A 17,676-nucleotide genomic window follows, 5' to 3' on the forward strand; every position below is an offset into this window, starting at 1 on the left:
TGTTAAATATTTCATGCTAAGGAAGAAAATGAGAAAGTATGTAAATGCAGACTTGTAGTGGCAGCTGATGTTTAAACATTCCAAGAATTCCTTTTTAAATTTGTATGCCTGATGTGTGACCATTTTCTTTGCTCTTTGGTTTGTCTGGTTAGGGTTTTCTCACAAGTATGTGGCAGTTTTTAGAATCCTAGAAGTTAAAATTTTTAAATTTTGATGGGCCCTTAAAATCGCTTTCGACCACCTGGAGGCCTGAGACAAAGAGTTTTAAATCTAACAGCAAAACCTGTGAGATGAACATTCCTAGTAACAATTTTGAGTCAAAATTGGGAACATATTGAGTATTCATTTGACACAGACATGTTCGAAGAAACAATAAATTTTCTGTCATTTATATACACTATAGCATCAAACTTTTTTTTTACAGACACTCCCAACCCCCCCCCCAGTTTATTGCATTATGGTATAAGTGTTTTGTTCTTCTTAATTACCACCAGAACATCTCATCTATCTTTTTTTACAAATGAATAACCCAAGTTTTATCCAGGTAAACAGTGCTTTATTACATTTGCTGTCCTGGTTAGACAATTACTACTGATTAAGTTGTCTGGTCTGTATAAGCCTACAAAGTGGCTCCTTTACTGCACCTGCAATGTACTAAATCAAGTTTTCTGGGGTGTATAGGGCTTTGACTCCTTAACTCTCTCAAGGTATCTTTCTTGTTCTATGGTATTTAATTAAGCTCTAGTTATAGGACAGCATTAAACAATCCTTTATTGAATTTGGTTCTTCAGCTATTGATTAAGTTCTCTAAGGAGTATGGGCCTATTGAGTTCATTTCTGCAGGCTGGTGAAGTAATTTCTCAGGGTCTTCTGCTGACACTCAGCCAACACAGATCTAAATTAAAACCAGCTAAAGTAACACAGTCAAACATTCCTTAGCTAAGTAAACATAGTTCATTACAAAATTTTTAAAGGACCACAAAATTCCTGGCAAACTAAGTTATAATTTGATGTCAGGCATCTCCTGTTCTTTTAAATAGGTGGAAATTGAAGGCCTATATAGCAGTGTGCCTTGTCAGAGGAGGCAAACTAAATGCTTTCCTTCACACTTTCTGTGGGATTTCATTTTGTTACCGTGGCTTTTTTCATTGTATTCCTTACTCTGCCCACGAGGTGGCAACAGGAAGCAAACATCACAGCCAAGATAATTCCAGACTTTTGGATGCTTAAAGTTTATTTGGTAGTATTCATATGGTATTTATTACGTAGAGAGCACATATTTTAAATATGTATTTATATACTAACGTTTATGTTTTTATGTAATATATATTTTATTAGAAAGCATCTATTTTTATATGTATGTACTAAAGTTTATTTCTTTATAGCTATATATAATAAATATTATAAATCATAAAATCACAGAATCATTCAGTTTGCAAAAGGCCTCTGAGATCTTCAAGTCCAACCTTTGACTTCCACCCTGTCAACTTATGACACTGGAAGAATTTAGATTTTTTTTAAAGTTAAAATTATGCTTGAAATTGTGCCAAGTAATTAAAAAAGAAAACAGAAAAAAAAATCTGAAAAATGTGAATTATTCTTCCTTTCTTTTTTTTTTTTTCATGTATTCCTTTAGGACAAACAGAAGATGTGATCATGCTCCTCAATTTTGGGGTTGATCCCACTGTTCCAGATGCACGGTCAAGATATGTCATAGATATCTTGAAAAAGAACAAAAACTTTGATGCTGTAAAAGAAGTCAGCAAGCAGATTGAGAAAATCACTTCTTCTGGGAAACAGACAGGTACTACATGCAGTGTGTGCTTTACCTGTTTTAAAATTATAACCTTTAGGTACAAAATCGTTTTATTTCAAAAAAGTTATTGTGGGTGTGTTTTATGTAACTTTCCCTGTGAGTTGTCACTGTGATCTCCTGCTAGTCAATAGTGAACATTTTGTTCTTGCTTGAAAGCAACTGCTGGCCAAGTGTTGTTCAGATCAAGCTTGGCATAAAGCAAAGTTTTTAGGCTACATCTCAGTTTTCATGTGTGTATTGCTTATAAGTTTATTGGAAAACAGTAGGTTTCATTTGCTTGCATCTTACAGCTCCTGGCAAAGGAGGTTTTCTTTCTTTGCTGTGGAGATCTCTTCTCTGAAGAAGGTTTTAGCACAGTGGTTCTCCATTAGGAGGTTAACACCAATACCTCTGGTAATAATGGTAATATTACCTCTGTAATAATGGTTTTGGTTGGCATTTCAGGTTGCACTGTCTTTTGTGGCTAAGGTTTTTTGGTTTTTACGGTTCTTTGGGGATGCACAGCCTGCAAGTTTTTTGAGCTTAGTGTAAATGGGAGGTTGGAGAATAAGCCTCAGCTTTACAGGTAACAGTGTGAGGTTAGTCCTTCTTTCGAAAAAGATGACCAATGTTGTCTCTCTCTTTGTCCTAAGAGATAAAGCTACTGTTTTATTTGGTCTTTCATGTATCTGAATTTTTTGAAGCATTTAGTAAATCCAAGCCAAGCTTTTTGGTGTTTGTTTAAGGGCGTTTATTGGAACATTGCTTTAAAATCTGCTATTTCCCATTACATGAATATCTCTTAAAACTTGTAGGTAACATTTTCGTCTGGTGTGTATTTTTGGCTTTGTTTTTTAATTTTAAGAGGAGAAATTATTTTATGGCTGTATTTTTAAAATGGCAGTGGGGAATAAGACAAGCTTGTTAAAAGGGTATGCTGCAAACATTACATGTGTTTAGTCATCTACTCTAAAAATTCTGAGCAATTATATAATTGCAGCATTTTCCTGCCTGCATACAGAAGCTATTACAGTTTTCAGCCTGTGAATTATGGTAAATGGAGTCATGGTTTGACCTCAGCTGCCAGCTAAGTACCAAGCAGCAGCTCACTCACTTCCCCTTCACTCCCATGGTGGGTTGAGCTAAGAACAGTCTAAAAATTGAAATAAAGTAAATTACTACCACTCTTATTATTATTGTTATAGTCATAAATAGGAGAAAGAGAGAGGAATAAACCTCAGGAAACACACATGTTGCTCAGTACAATTGCTCATGCCCCACTAACTGATGCTCAGCCCATCCCCAAGAAGCAATGGTCCCTTCATGGCCAATTCCCCATAGTTCATATAATGCACATGACATTCTTTGGTATGGAATATCCTTTGGCCAGTTCGGATTAGCTGTCCTGGCCATGCTTCCTCCCAGCTTGTTGTGCACCTGCTCGCTGGCAGAATATGGGACAGGGAGAAGTGCTTGTCTCAGGGTGAGCACTGCTCAGCAACAACCAGAACATCACTGTGCTATCAGCAGTATCCTTGTCCTACATCCAAAGCATGGCACTGCACCATTTACCAAGAAGAAAAATAACTATCCCAGGCAAAACCAGAACAAGAGTATTTGATGAAAGTATCAAATTTTCTTTGGGGTCAGAAATCCATCACAGGACTGGCATTGTCACTAAGAGTTTCAGCCATCTGTTTTTAATCTGTCACTACACATTTCTTAGAGCCCTGGGATGTAATGCATTACAGTCTTGCCCTGAAAACATGCTGGCAGGGAAGTGGATTTTCAATTTCTGTAATGTTTTGCAGGAGAGAATGGAAGTGCCACAGCTGATACAGATTCTCTCCAGGATGTTCTGGAACAGTTTGTCCAGTTCTACAGGTGTGAAAATGGAGCACATAATAAAAATGTATTGAAGGAAGATGCAGTTAAGCGATTTCTGAAATTGCTGTCTTCTGTGAAAGGTGCAGTGAGTTCCCAGTTCTTCCTTTCACAAAAATTAATTGCCACGAAAAATGTGTTTGGTGCTAACATAAACTTACTGCCCTTTTACCCTTCCTTCTGTTATGTGTTTCTGTAACTTTTATGACTGGAACAATGTGCTTTTAATTATATTTAATGTTGTGTTTTGCACTTAGAACCAATGGAATATGCACAGAAATTCATGATGTATCAAAATGTTCAAACTGACTTGGCTGACAGCATAAGGATGGAAAGATATATTTTGCTGTTCCTTACTTTCAATTTAACAAGTTAATTGTTCTGAAACTAGTTTACAATGAGGTGGATTTCATTATGTGTCGTTGAGTGAGTTGTCTTGACTGTCTTACAGAAATCCCTGAAGAAATCTCATGCAGCATCTCCAGTGCCTGTGCTAACAGCTTCATAAAACAGTTGCTGGGGAAGCAAATGTGGCATAAAGTTTTGCTGCTCCTAACAGGGAAAGCTGATGGGGAAAATCCATCAGGTGGAGGACTCTTCAAAACCTGCAGTCTTTCAGATGTCGACATTGGCAACATTATCCAACAGTGTGAAAAACTGGACGCACAAGTGCACCTCATAAGATGCTTGCTTGAACGAGGAGGTGAAAACTGTGATATTAATGTGCTATAAGATGTGCAGTATGTTATTTGACATGTTGGGAGCAAGATAGTCTCAGAAATACCAACACATGGGGTTTTTGTGGCTCTGTGTACGTGCAGCAGCTTGTTGGAGTGCAATGCATTGGCTGCATATGCTGTGTGGGACATGGCGTAGCTAGTAAGCGTGCATGGGTGGAAGATGTTTATCAAATTAAATTTGTCTCCTAGGGTTAGTAAAAGGCCAGGGACTATCATTGCTCCTGCACCTGTAGTTTCTTTGGGGCCTCAATTTCTCTGTTTTCAGCCACAATATTGTCGTGGTAGAAAGTGTAAGCCACAGTCTGAGTTCAGTCTGCTGTTATGCTACAAGTAAGGACTACTTCGTTGATTTCAAAGGCATGACCAGATGTCTTTCTTTTTTTAACTAGTGTAGACATCATCATACTTTGTGTTTTGCATGAGCTTGTTCCTAGGATCCCTGTGGCATATTTCATTTAATCTTATAGCTTGATGTTGGCTATAAGTTATGGAGACATGGTCCTGTTGAAGCCTTTGAAGGCCAGAGGAGCAAGGAAGCCTCTTGTTTCAGTCAATGACTGACTGACTTGGAGAAGATATGTTCTGGCCTTTATGTCTTCTTATCACAACAGAAGGACTGGTTGTTCAGTTTAATGGCAGACAAGGGGAAATGATGAAGATCTTCTTAGTCAAAGAGTGTTTTACCAGATACACGTAAAAAGCTGACCAAAAAAAATTACCCCTATTACCTGCCTGACAAGCAGCATCTGACTGCATCTGTTGAGAACTTTCTGCAGTTAGCAGATTGGTGTACTAGGTTTAAACCCTGATATTTTCCTGTCCTTCACACCAGCTCTGCCTGATGGTTTTGGAGCCAACTCTGAAATACCACTGAAAATATGCCTCAGAAAGAATTCTTTTGAACTGGCATATTTGCTGCTGACCAAAGGCGCAGACCCTCGAAACCTCTCTGTTACACAAGGAGATACTCCTTTGCATGCTGCAGTTTTCATCTGTTTAGATAAAAAAGGTAAGGCTCCTGCTGCTGGAAAGATTCTCCATACCTTACCTGCCCGTTCTGCTGTTGCAGGGACAGTGGATCAGCATGTCTGACTGTCTCACTCAGCCCCCAGAGTCTGCAGGCCAGAGGATACACAGCTGTTAAGCTGATGTGTTCTGCTTTGTGGCTCTGCTGGCTGGGACTGTAAGGAAGGGTAATGGCAGCTCAGGTGACATGGGGGAATCAAGGAAGGCTCCTCTCTGAAACCCTGTAAAATGAGTGCCTGGTGGGTTGGAAGAAACAAAGGTAAAGTCAGAGCAACGGGAGCAGACTTTGAAGGAAATCCTGCAGTGGCATCTGAAATCTGTTTATCAGTTTTTGTTCAGTCATAAATCAAGTACAGTTTTGTTTGGGGGAGAAGTAAGTGAAAGAACTGCAGGGCTTATGTAAAAATATAAAAAATTAGGATAAACTGTGGAATTGATCCCCTAAATCAGGTTTGACTTTAGGTTAAGAAAAAAATGCATTTTTGAGTTGAAGCATTTAAATGATTTAAAATATTGAATTTATTAATTTTTGAAGCATAAATATTTCATTGAATGGCTTTAGAGAAATTAAAATCATAGATAATGGCAGTTGTCATTTTAAAATCAAAAATTAAGAAGTCCCGTGACAAAATGTTCTCTGAAATATTTTTCACCGTGCAGAGTTTATGATGTGCAATTTCTTTACAGTGATTTTGGCATGCCACTATTTTACAGCTAGAATAGAAGTGTTTCACGTATATTGTCTCATTTAAATCACATCTATTATCTGGATGAAATCTAGAAAGTTGTAGAATATATATGTATTTTTTTCCCCCCCGGAGGGGAAGTAACTAATCTTATTTTGTAGGTAGTTGCTCCAGGAACCTCAAATATCAGGAAATAATTTGGATTTCCTGCAGGTTATTTTAGTAAAGCAAAGTTATCTGCAGCAGATTACTTTTGGGTTCCTTATTAAAGTGAACCAAATGACCCCAGAGCACTGTCTTGAGCTGCTGCTTGTCTGGATGACAGGACACCAGTGTCCTTTGGGAAGCAGTCAGGGCTGATGTTGGAAAATGAACAAATCTGTCTGTACCCAGAGGTTAAAAAGGAATGAAATTGACTGATGCTGTGGGAATAATTGCAGCACTAGGAATTTCTAAAGCCTTGCTGCCTTTTTCCTGAAACTTGGGAAAGCTCAGTTTTGAGCTGTTACAGGTGAGTATATTTTATAAACATGAAATGTAGATTTTGTTTTTCTTTTTAAAAGCAACTGATTTTCATTTACTAGCAGCAGAAAAAAAAAAGTATTGAAATTGTTGGCATACAATGCAGACTTGTAAAGCGAGTTAGTTTATTTTCTGTTTATTCTCTTGCTTTCAGATGGCGCTGGTTTAAACATCCTAAATTATCTACTTGACCTCTTTGCTTCAAGACCAACTGACTTTCCATATCTTAATCCAAACATACAAGATGCCACTGGAAATACAGTGATGCATATTGTTTTCCAGAGAGGATTTTCAAAGCAGACTAAGAGAATAGTGGAGTTATTGGCAAAATTTGACATTAACTTCCACATAAAAAACAAATCAGGAAAAGATGTGATGCATAGAATTAAGAAGAGAGATCCACTGCTAGAAGCCTGGAATAATGCCATGCAGGAGAAGAAGAAGCACCGCCAAGACAGAGCAGGGCAGTTGGTTAAAATATCTAAACCCATTCCAGCCTCTGAGATTTCACAGTCAAAGAGCACGGGGCGTTCTTCATCTGGGTTCTCATTAAAGGCACCATCTGGCAACGCAGTGCATAATGATTTGAAAACCCCATGTTCCATGAAAACAAAAAAGGGTCAGTTGGCAAAGCAGGAAACAGAAGGAATAAACAGCCCCTTAACACTGCAGGAAAGTCTAGTGCAGGCAATCACAGCTTTAATTCAGCAACTGAAAGTGAGTGACACCCTGAAAAAGGATCATCCTCTGGTACAAAAGCCATCTTCAGCCCAGACTAATTTGGAAAAGGGAAGGAGTTCCTTACAACCTTGTGGAAGCATAGCTCATCCTGAAAGAAAAGGGGATGACTGGGAGAAAAAGGGAGCAGGGGAATTTAGTATGGCCCTGCCTGATGGAGAGAAGGAAGAACTAGAGGGAGAAAAAGGGAAGAGTCTGGATATTGAGGCATATGTGCAGGAGTTTGATAACATGACTTGGGAAATAGAGTGCACTCCTGAAATGCTAAAGACTTTGAGCAGTAAAGCTGTGCCTCATTATCTGAAAGCTAAAACCATCATGGCAATTAAGCGCCTTGGCAATGGGGAATGGTCTAGGGGCCTCCAGAAGCCACTGAAACACTTGAAAGCTGATATCCAGCTGTATGAAGCCAAACTGGGCAAAGGTGCAAGAATGCTATGGGAACTTGCCATTGACTTTTCTCCTCGTTGCAGTGAGAGTCCAGAAAAGATCATGGAGACCGAACAGACAAAAAGTCGTCTAGAAAAATCAGGTAGAGTTTACACAGAAATAATTAGAATTTGGGCCATTGTTCTTGACCACTGCAAGCTGAACCGTGCCTTAGAAAATATATGCATTTCCTACAACCGTGGCTTATCCTGCATTTTGAGGAAAAAGCTCAAGGGTATAAACGAAGGGCATCAGAACCACAGTGTGACAACGCAGAAGCGTGTTCCACGTTGTTACATTGAAGACATGGAGGCAGAAAAATCAAAAGAACATACCATGCCTGAGTATTTCCCTCCAGCTAGTGCAGCAGAACTGGAATACAATATAATGAAATTTCACAGCTTCAGTACTAACATGGCACTTAACATTATAAATGATGTGCAGTCTTCTGTTGATTACCCTTTCCGTGTTGGGGAGCTGGAGTACGCAGTGATTGATCTCAATCCAAAGCCTATGGAACCAATCATTTTAATTGGGCGAAGTGGGACAGGGAAGACAACTTGCTGCTTGTATAGGCTTTGGAAGAAATTCTATTCATACTGGGAAAAATCCACCTTGGCAGATGGACCTCTGTTGGAGAGGCAGACGTGGCAGCAGAGACAGTGCAGTGAGGTTGAAAAAGCTAGTTCAGGGAAGGAAGAGAGTGAACTAGAACATGAGAGTGATAATTCAAGTGAGGAGCAGGTGAGTGATGAGCAAAACCAGGACAGTGAGTATGAAAAGATTCCCGGGGGCATGGCTGGTGCAGAAATGAATTCATACAGTGACCATGAAGAAGACCAAACATGTAATGCGGAAGCATCAAACAAACTGGAGCACCTGCACCAGATCTTTGTAACAAAAAACCCTGTCTTGTGCCGAGAAGTTCAGAAGAATTTCATTGAACTTAGCAAGTCTTCCAAGGTGACCAGTCACTTCAAACCTCTGGACCCAAATATTCACAGGCTACAAGACATTAAAGATGAAAATTTTCCACTGTTTGTCACCTCCAAGCAGTTGTTGCTGTTACTAGATGCATCCATGCCTGACCCATTTTTTCCAAGAAATGAAGATGGAAGTCTTAAAAGAGTAATTGTTGGTTGGAGTCCTCAGGAAGACTTGGTTGTATCAAATTGGCAGGATGAGGATGAAGAAGTTTATCTTGAATCAGAACATGGTGATGATGGAGGAGCTGCAGATGCATGCTCTAAGGAAAGTGATCCTTGGACTTTTGTGACTTATAATGTATTTGCAAATGAAATATGGCCAAAAATGATAAAAGGTAAAAGCTTGTACAATCCAGCACTGGTTTGGAAAGAAATCAAATCATTTCTGAAAGGCTCTTTTGAGGCACTGAGTTGCTTTGGGGGCAAGCTTACTGAGGAGCAGTACAAAAAGCTAGGCCGAAAGAGATCACCAAACTTCACGGAAGACAGGAGTGAGATCTATTACCTCTTCTGTCTTTATCAGCAGATACGATCACAGAGGGGTTACTTTGATGAAGAAGATTTGTTGTATAATTTATCTCAAAGACTTTCAAAGCTCAGGGAACTGCCGTGGTCCATCCATGAGTTTTATGGTGATGAGATACAGGATTTCACACAAGCTGAGCTAGCCCTGTTAATGAAATGCATCAATGACCCCAATGCCATGTTTCTGACTGGTGACACTGCCCAGAGCATCATGAAAGGAGTTGCTTTTCGTTTTAGTGACCTGAGGTCGCTGTTTCATTACGCAAGCAAGAGCTCTGTGAACAAGAAGCAGCGTGTTAGGAAACCGAAAAGGATTTATCACTTGTACCAGAACTACAGGTCCCATTCAGGTAGAGTAACAAATTTATTTATGAGCAGAGCCTGTGCTCTTCAGATGTCACTAATAATTGAAGTTTTCTGCTGGTCAGTTGAAAGCCAGTCTCTATGTGGCCTTTTTTTCAAAAAGATCAGATGGACAGCTTTTTCTGATATATCAATTCTGTTTTTTGACAGCTCAACTGGAAAACCAAAAATGAATGTTTTTAAAATTGTAGTTTTTCAAACTCTCATGCTTACTGGTTGCTTTGCCTGTGTTTGAGGGAAAATTTTAAGAAATTATCATTCTGATTTCTGTTGTCCTATCCCCCAAAACACTAGATTTTGCAGCATTGGTGTGCTGCTTCTTGTTTTCTTACTTGTTTCCCATTTGTGATCTTTATTTTGTGACAATGCTGCCAAGCCACTGTAGCATGTTTTCTGATCCTTAGAGGCCCAAGAATGACATCCACTCAAATTGGCAGAAACATAAATTGAAGCTTACAGCATCAGCCTTCCCTGATAGTGTTTTTGTCATTATATCTCTTGATTCCAAATTTCTAGCAGAACCTTTCAAAAGTGTGTTTGCAGGGACTTCAGGCTGAAGTTTAAAACCTGTATTCTGCTTTTTGCAGGTATTCTCCGTTTAGCATCTGGAGTGGTTGATTTGCTCCAGCATTATTTTCCAGAATCCTTTGATCGCCTTCCTCAGGACCGTGGTCTCTTTGATGGGCCAAAACCTATTGTCTTGGAGTCCTGCAGTGTTAGTGACCTAGCAATTCTTCTGAGGGGCAACAAAAGGAAAACACAACCCATAGAATTTGGAGCACATCAGGTTTGCTTTTCTTAGGCTTTTTGCAGATTCTGCCAGCTCTGTTGCTAAATAATAGTCTTGTATGACCTGCCCACATATGTCTTTTTTAAGCCCTTGTCTCACTGATAAATTAGGCTTTTCAAGCTTAGAAACCTTTATTGTGTTGGTTTCTGTTTCTTCTTAATATGTCTGGTTCTTTCTGTTCTTTTTTTTTTGGTGTTGTGAGGTATTGTCTGACCTGTTCCTTTCTAACTCCAAATCTTCGTACACCAGATCTAAAACTGTCTGCACATACCACGCATTCGTCAGTCTTCTAGTTGCAGCTTTGCGACCTTTTTTGTGGAGTGTGCTGAAATGTCTTTGTGAAATGTTATCTAGTTTTTAGAAGGCTCTTGCATTATCATCATGTTTGTCTTTCTCTATGCAACTGTTACTTTTTTTTCCCCCTTTTTTGCTTTCTAACGGTTTTTTATAATGTATTTTATGGCAGGTGGTATTAGTGGCAAATGAAACTGCAAAGGAGAAGATACCTGAGGAACTTAGTTTGGCACTTGTTCTGACAATTTATGAAGCAAAGGGCTTGGAATTTGATGATGTCCTCCTTTACAACTTTTTCACAGATTCTGAGGTATTTAATTCTTATCCTTTTTCTGAAGTCCATCTTTCTTGTGATCTAATTTGTGGTTCAGCTGGGGAAGGATTTCCTCTTTTCTCTGAACATGAGTGGTTTCATCACAGTAGAAAACAGAAGTCATAGGGTTATTAATTGAGAAGGTGCTTCCTTAAGTGCTGCATTTTCCTTCAGGCTTACTGTTAAAATTTAAGGGAGAACCTTGGGGTATACACATTGTAGACACACACACACACACACACACACACACACACACACACACACACACTCTCTTCTGCTGCACACCAAGACTACTCCTCTGACCCCAGCCAGGCAAGTATTCCAAGTATTCCTTACTGAACATGCCTGCAGACACTCCATGTACCCATGACTGAGTTACTCTGTGATTAAACATTCACTGTGAACAGCCCTGTTGCAGATGTCCTCTGCCTCTACCCCTCCGAACAGTGTCTCCTGTGGTTTTCAGCAGATGAAAACCACAAGAAAACTTAGGGCAGCTTACTGGTGACTCTTCACAGAGGTTAGTGAATGTTATGTGATGAGGGCAGAAGGAAGGAGCTTGAGGTAAACACTGGCTGTCATGGTAGATTTCTCAAAATTGATTTGTTTCTGGTGAAGTAAGTTGTAATCAGGAAAACAGCAAGCCATTTATCAGGATTTAGCAGAATCAGTTTAGCAGAGTTGAGTTGTGTAGAGCATTTTAGCTTAGACTAATGTATGTCAGGCCTGGAGAACTGTTTTCATACAATTCTTCCATGTTTCTGTGAGTCATGAGTAATTGAGTTGATTTGAGCAGCTAAACAAGCAGGCAAGAAAACAGCTCACCCTGGGGTTTTCTAATTTAGAAAAGCAGAATCTCTGAACAGTTGTAAACACAGCAGTGTGGCTGTGTGCACTTCATAAAGTGTTGGGTTTTCTTTTTATTTGTCTTGAAAATGGGATTTAAGAAGAGTCTTGTTTCAGGAAGCAGATGTGAATGAAAAATCTAGAAAAATCTAAAAAAGCCAAGCCCCCAAAACTCAGCAAGCTTTTGACCAAACTGATACCTTTAGCTAGTTATCGTGTTACAATCTATGACTGGTTTAGGAATATCTTCATTGATGATTTTTTGAAATCTTAACTTCAAAATACATATTGCATGAAAGGTTTCCTGCTTTTTTCCCACACGGGAAGACAGTTAACTTGTTTTGTGTTGCTGAAAGCTCAGAAATATAGAGATTGTAAAAATGCTATTTCAGCCTTATTATGAGTATTTTTCATTTTGTTCCAGAAACTTGGCAGTATTTAATCACATTTTGATTAAATGGAATTTTCAATAACAAAAGGGAAAAATGAACATCACTTAGAATGTAGTCACGATTTTAAGGTTATTAGTTTTGCAGGGGATCAGGAGCCTGCAGAGCAGTGTGATCAGGAGCTGGTATTTCCTACATGGCATGAGAGTGCACAGCACTGATCTGCTGCCACACTTAACTTATAGTTAGGAGTGCCTGTGCATATTTATAGACATCTTTCACATGTCTCTGTGTTGGAGTCCAATATTTTCTGACCACACTTTTTTAGACTTTCCCCATGAGTGGGTTTCTTTTGCTCACCTCTGAGTGTTCTCACCAGAGGAGGTGTTGGCAGGTGCCATTCCACCCCCTGGCTGAGACCAGCACTAGCAGTTACTGGTGTTCAACACGAAGCTTAATACATTCATCACATGAATGACCAGCCAGATCTTTTCTGGGAGCCCTGAGGGTGAGAATATATGCCAGCATGGGATATGTGTGGGTCCGGCTCACTGAGCTTATCAGTTTTGTAGAGTCGAGGAGACTTAGTGGCTGCCCTTCCTAACCTGCAGGATAAGATCTCTCCAATGTGTTTTAGACAGTAGATTTTAGTATGACAGATTGCAGCTTGTGAGTGTTATCCCACCACCTTTTATTCTGCCCCAAGCTGTCAGGGAGCTGCCTGCCCCAGCAATCAGCACACCCCCCTTCAGTGAGTTTGGTGGTATTGGGGGTTTATAGGAAATCCTCTTTCCTAGGACTAAAACTTGACCCTCCTCCATGGTGAAGGAAACCTGACTTCCTCCACAGAAGGATCATTGTAAGGGTATTTAGCTGAAAATGTATAGTCCACCCAAGGAGGTTTTCATGTTTAATATCAAATTTCTTATTTGATATATTGAGCATTGAATATAACTTTGATCTAGAAGAGTGATATAGCAGTATCCTGAAATCCCAAGGCAAGCATAATATAACAATGGCAATATACATAGGAATCACAGTACAGATGTGACTCCCATTAGTGCTCCCTGTGTATACATATATGTGTATGTATGTATGTATGTATGTATTCCCACTGGCTTCTCCATCATGATGCTGGCTGTCCCCAGTCCCTGAAAAGTAACATGCAGCTTGTAGCCAGCTCAAGCCAGTTGCACTCTGAAAGGTTTGTTTTCTTTGCTTCTCAGATTTCCCGCAGTCTGTTGGGCTGAGGCACATCTTTGCTTTTGCCTGCGCAGCTCAGGAAGGTGTAACTCTCTACTAGCTGTTTTAGAGAAAGTTGTTTATATGCCTTTATGACTACAAGTATCTCAAGCAAAGGCTCTATTGAGATGAAGTTCAGTTTTATCATTGAAAATTGCTGATTTTTCTTTACATTCTTCCCTGAGATAATTTTCTCCTCCAGTCTTCTCCTCTGAGCCTTCTTCCCTTGTAGGGATGAATAGGTCACACCATGCAACCTTATCTTGTCCATATGTAGGCAGTAGTAGTTGGTACATACAAATAAACCTTATTCTCTTGATATTCAGGCTAGCAAAGAATGGAAGATAATTTCTTCTTATAGTCCTGATCCGGATGTGCAAGTGGGAAGCAACTTGCTAATTGAAGTGCCATTAGAGGATGTCACTGGTGTGCAGGAAAGGACTCCATTTAATGTAGAAATGTACAAGGTGAGTTTTTGTAACATTAGGAATAGGAAGGAAAAATTAAATTCCTGAATCTTTAAAGTAAGGAAATTTCTTAAATCCTTTCATCCTGTTAGTTCCATGTTTATCATGGTTGCTTTACCTTCTATAGTTGTTCACATTTATATAATATAATATAATGTAATGTAATGTAATATAATGTAATGTAATATAATGTAATGTAATATAATGTAATATAATATAATGTAATATAATATAATATGTAATATAATATGTAATATAATATAATATGTAATATAATATAATACTGATTTTATAAGATAAGAGATTGTTTGCAAATGTAATTTGATTAGAGAACAGAACCTGTGTCAGACTTTTGGGTATATTTACAGAACAACTGTGGTTAAAGCAAATAGCAATTCAGCTTATCAATATTCATTATTCCTATAGTCTGGTTTCTAATTGGTGTCACTACCTTGAAATTAAGGAAGTTGTTTAGAATATGATGAGTCAGATATTTTCAGGATTGTATGGTAAATTAAGAGTTGTATGTGCAAGTGATTAATAGGAAAATAGCCTGTCATTCCTGCAGCTGATTTGTAGTACTAGTTGCTTATAAGTTAGATGGATAATCACTTATGTAACTGGAGTCCCATATTTAAGATTTAGACTTGCTTACTTAAAAGCACTTTCTTGCTTGTTATTCATTCTGTATAAATTCTCTGTTTTCTTATAACTGCAAAATATCTTTCTTTCTAACAATTTAGCTCATCTGGCATTTCATTTATGTAATTCAATTTTTTTTGTTCTGCTTCAGATGCTGAATGGAGAGCTCAAGCAATTGTATACTGCAATTACAAGAGCCAGAGTCAATCTTTGGATCTTTGATGAAGACCGTGATAAACGGGCTCCAGCTTTTAAGTATTTCATCAAAAGAAAATTTGTTAAGGTTGTCAAAACAGATGAGAAGAAAGGTAGAGTTGTCCTAAAACTTTCTTAAAAGACTGTCAAACAGTCAAAACTCGTGTTTTCTTGTGTTTAGGCTGTGTAATAAAGAAGGTTAAGTGTCCTTCTCACAGTATGCATTGATAACTGCCCTTGCAAATTTCCACTTATTTCAGTCGGTCTTAATTCTTTTGTCTCTAAAGATCAGTTGAATATGCTAAAGTATAACTTTATTGCTAATTCACTAGTTAAAGTTTTCTTGCTGCCACAGGAGGAGAGTCAGTGATCCCTTAGACAGATCTGATCTTGCAATTAGTTTATTGAGTTCTAACCAGTAAATTCAGATATGTAAAATATTCAGTAAGTATGCATGGATTGGTGGTCAATGCTCTACTTTTTACATAAGCTTTCTATACCTATATTAAATGTTACACACATGCAAAAATGTCATTTACCAGCCCACTGATGTCTGGTGTTGAGTAAAGGATCCCTTAGCCTCGAGGGGTGACCTTAAGAGGTGCTCCTACATCAAGGGAGATCAGGTCACTGCTGCTCAGCCAGTTACGGTGCAGAGAGCTCAATGGACCCTGATGGCTGCAGATATTCATAGCTTAAAGTGGTCAATTTGTAGTCAGATTTTCTGCTGTGTTAATGCAGTTTCAGCCACTTACCAGTCCAGTCTCCAGCCAAGCTCTGGGGATTTTTGTATTCTCACTGGTAGCTTCACACAACAGTATTACCACACGTGACTCATAGTTACCATTACTAGTGTAAGCACAAACAGAGAGCTTGGAACATTGTGAGATAATGCTTAGTTTTGGTACATGATAAGTGGTTTTTGTGGTTTATCCATTCTAACATAAAATGGTCACCCCTGCCCTTGTAGATTTAGATGACAGCATGTTTGCTAAGACTTCAACTCCAGAAGAATGGATTGCACAGGGAGACTACTATGCCAAACACCAGTTCTGGGAGGTAGGAACATATGTTTATCTGAAATAAGGATTCTTGCTTATTCTGAAACCTTTTCTTTTCTCTGTATCTATAAAACCATCTGTAAACTTTCAGTTGCTCTCTAGCAGTCTGCCTTAGTTTGTGGTTTGTAACTGTGTGTTTACTTGTAAATGACTTACAAGAAGTGAGCAGGGAGAGCAAGCCTTTTTTTGTAATCTTAAATTCACTGCCCAGAAATTTGCAGTCTCATGAGGAAAATACATTTTAATGCACACAAATGAAAGACGGTTGGAAAAACAATTATTAGCATCCATCAGAATTGACTGATACGTGTGAATCTAAACCATGTTCTTGACAGTATCATTGCATATACTGTAGAAAAACTAAAGCATTTCTGGAAGTGTATTAATATGGGTAGGAAAATGATGGTTTGTGTTTAAAAACCATAGAGATTTTACAGTCTTTTGTTTCCTAGCTTCTTAGTTAATACAGTCCAGATGCGGGATGACAGTTAATGGCATCAATGCAAAACTCAGCCATGATGACAACATCACTGAAATGTTCTACAGGGTATCTAGATCAAATGCTTTTGTCCTTCTGGGTGATTTTAACTTCCCAGACATTTTCTGGAACACGTGGAAGATAACTTCTGGGTGCAGGTGCTAGGGGAGCTGACTAGGGAAAGGTGACCTCCTAATAAACAGAGAAGAATTTATGAGTGAAGTGGGGATTCATGGAGTTTCAAGTTGTTGACTGTAGAAGAAAAAGTCCTGCATACCTTTGACCCTGGATATGGGGAGAGCAGACTTGGGCTGCAATTAGTAAGGTCCCTTGGGAATTCATGAATGACAGGCACTTTTAAAGGGCTATCTCTGAAATGTGCAGAAGCAGGAAATTCCAAAGAGTCAGCAGTCAAGCAAGTGGGGCAGAGTCTGGCTTGGCTGAACAGGCATCTTCTTGAACTTAGGTGAAAAGGGAAATTGTGTGGACATTGGAACAAGGGGAGGTGACACACGAGGACAGCAGAGATGCTGTTTGTCACTGTAGGGAGAAAATTCATGTGGCCAAAGCTCAAGTAGAGTTCAAGCTATCCAGCACTGTGAAGGACAACAAAAAGGTCACTTTAAAACACATTAACAGCAAAAGAAGGATTGGACATAACATCGGTCCATTACTTAGACAGGTTCATTTACCTCGCAAATAGGGATATAGGCAAAGCAGAGACATTTAATGCCTTCTTCACATCTGTCTTTAACATTGATGATGGGCTGGAAGACTGTGACTTGGGGGATGATAAACTGACTCTGCACAGTTTGAGACTTGCTGCTGCAGCTGGATGCACATAAATATATTTGACTTGATGGGATTCATTCTGCTGAATGAGCTGGCCCATTTTATTGTGGGGTCCCTTTCCATTATTTTTCAGGTCTTGGTAGTCTGGAGAGGTCCCAGTCAATTGGAAGTTGGCAAATGTCCCAGTTTTCAAGAAGGGTAAAAAGGAAGACCCTGGTAATTACAGGCCTTTCAGTCTCTCTTTGGTGCCTGGTAAAATTATGGAGAAGGTTATTCTGGGAGTTACTGAAAATAACATTTGAGTGACAATGCAGTCGTTAGTCATAGGCAGCATGGGTTCACTATGGGAAAGTCCTACTTAACCAACTTAATTTCCTTTTGTGACAAGGTCACTCATCTAGTTGACCAAGAGAGGCCAGTAGATGTGGTATATATTGGTTTTAGCAAAGATAGCAAAGTTTTAATAGTTTCTC

The 17,676-nt window shown here is 39.0% G+C and overlaps 1 protein-coding gene across 2 annotated transcripts in view; it reads left to right on the top strand.

Annotated features, from left to right (window-relative positions):
* Nucleotides 1–17,676, top strand: part of TRANK1 (tetratricopeptide repeat and ankyrin repeat containing 1) — a 51,155-nt gene that overhangs the window by 20,931 nt on the left and 12,548 nt on the right. For both annotated transcript variants that reach the window (XM_030229909.2, XM_050970743.1), the window contains exons 9-18: nt 1,637–1,804; nt 3,607–3,762; nt 4,131–4,382; nt 5,252–5,428; nt 6,808–9,681; nt 10,282–10,481; nt 10,951–11,088; nt 13,895–14,035; nt 14,829–14,985; nt 15,843–15,931. In XM_030229909.2, the coding sequence (XP_030085769.1) occupies nt 1,637–1,804; nt 3,607–3,762; nt 4,131–4,382; nt 5,252–5,428; nt 6,808–9,681; nt 10,282–10,481; nt 10,951–11,088; nt 13,895–14,035; nt 14,829–14,985; nt 15,843–15,931 (4,352 nt within the window). The remainder of the gene's footprint in view (nt 1–1,636; nt 1,805–3,606; nt 3,763–4,130; nt 4,383–5,251; nt 5,429–6,807; nt 9,682–10,281; nt 10,482–10,950; nt 11,089–13,894; nt 14,036–14,828; nt 14,986–15,842; nt 15,932–17,676) is intronic.

Source organism: Serinus canaria, chromosome 2, assembly GCF_022539315.1.
Source record: "Serinus canaria isolate serCan28SL12 chromosome 2, serCan2020, whole genome shotgun sequence".
NCBI classification, from domain to species: Eukaryota; Metazoa; Chordata; class Aves; order Passeriformes; family Fringillidae; genus Serinus; species Serinus canaria.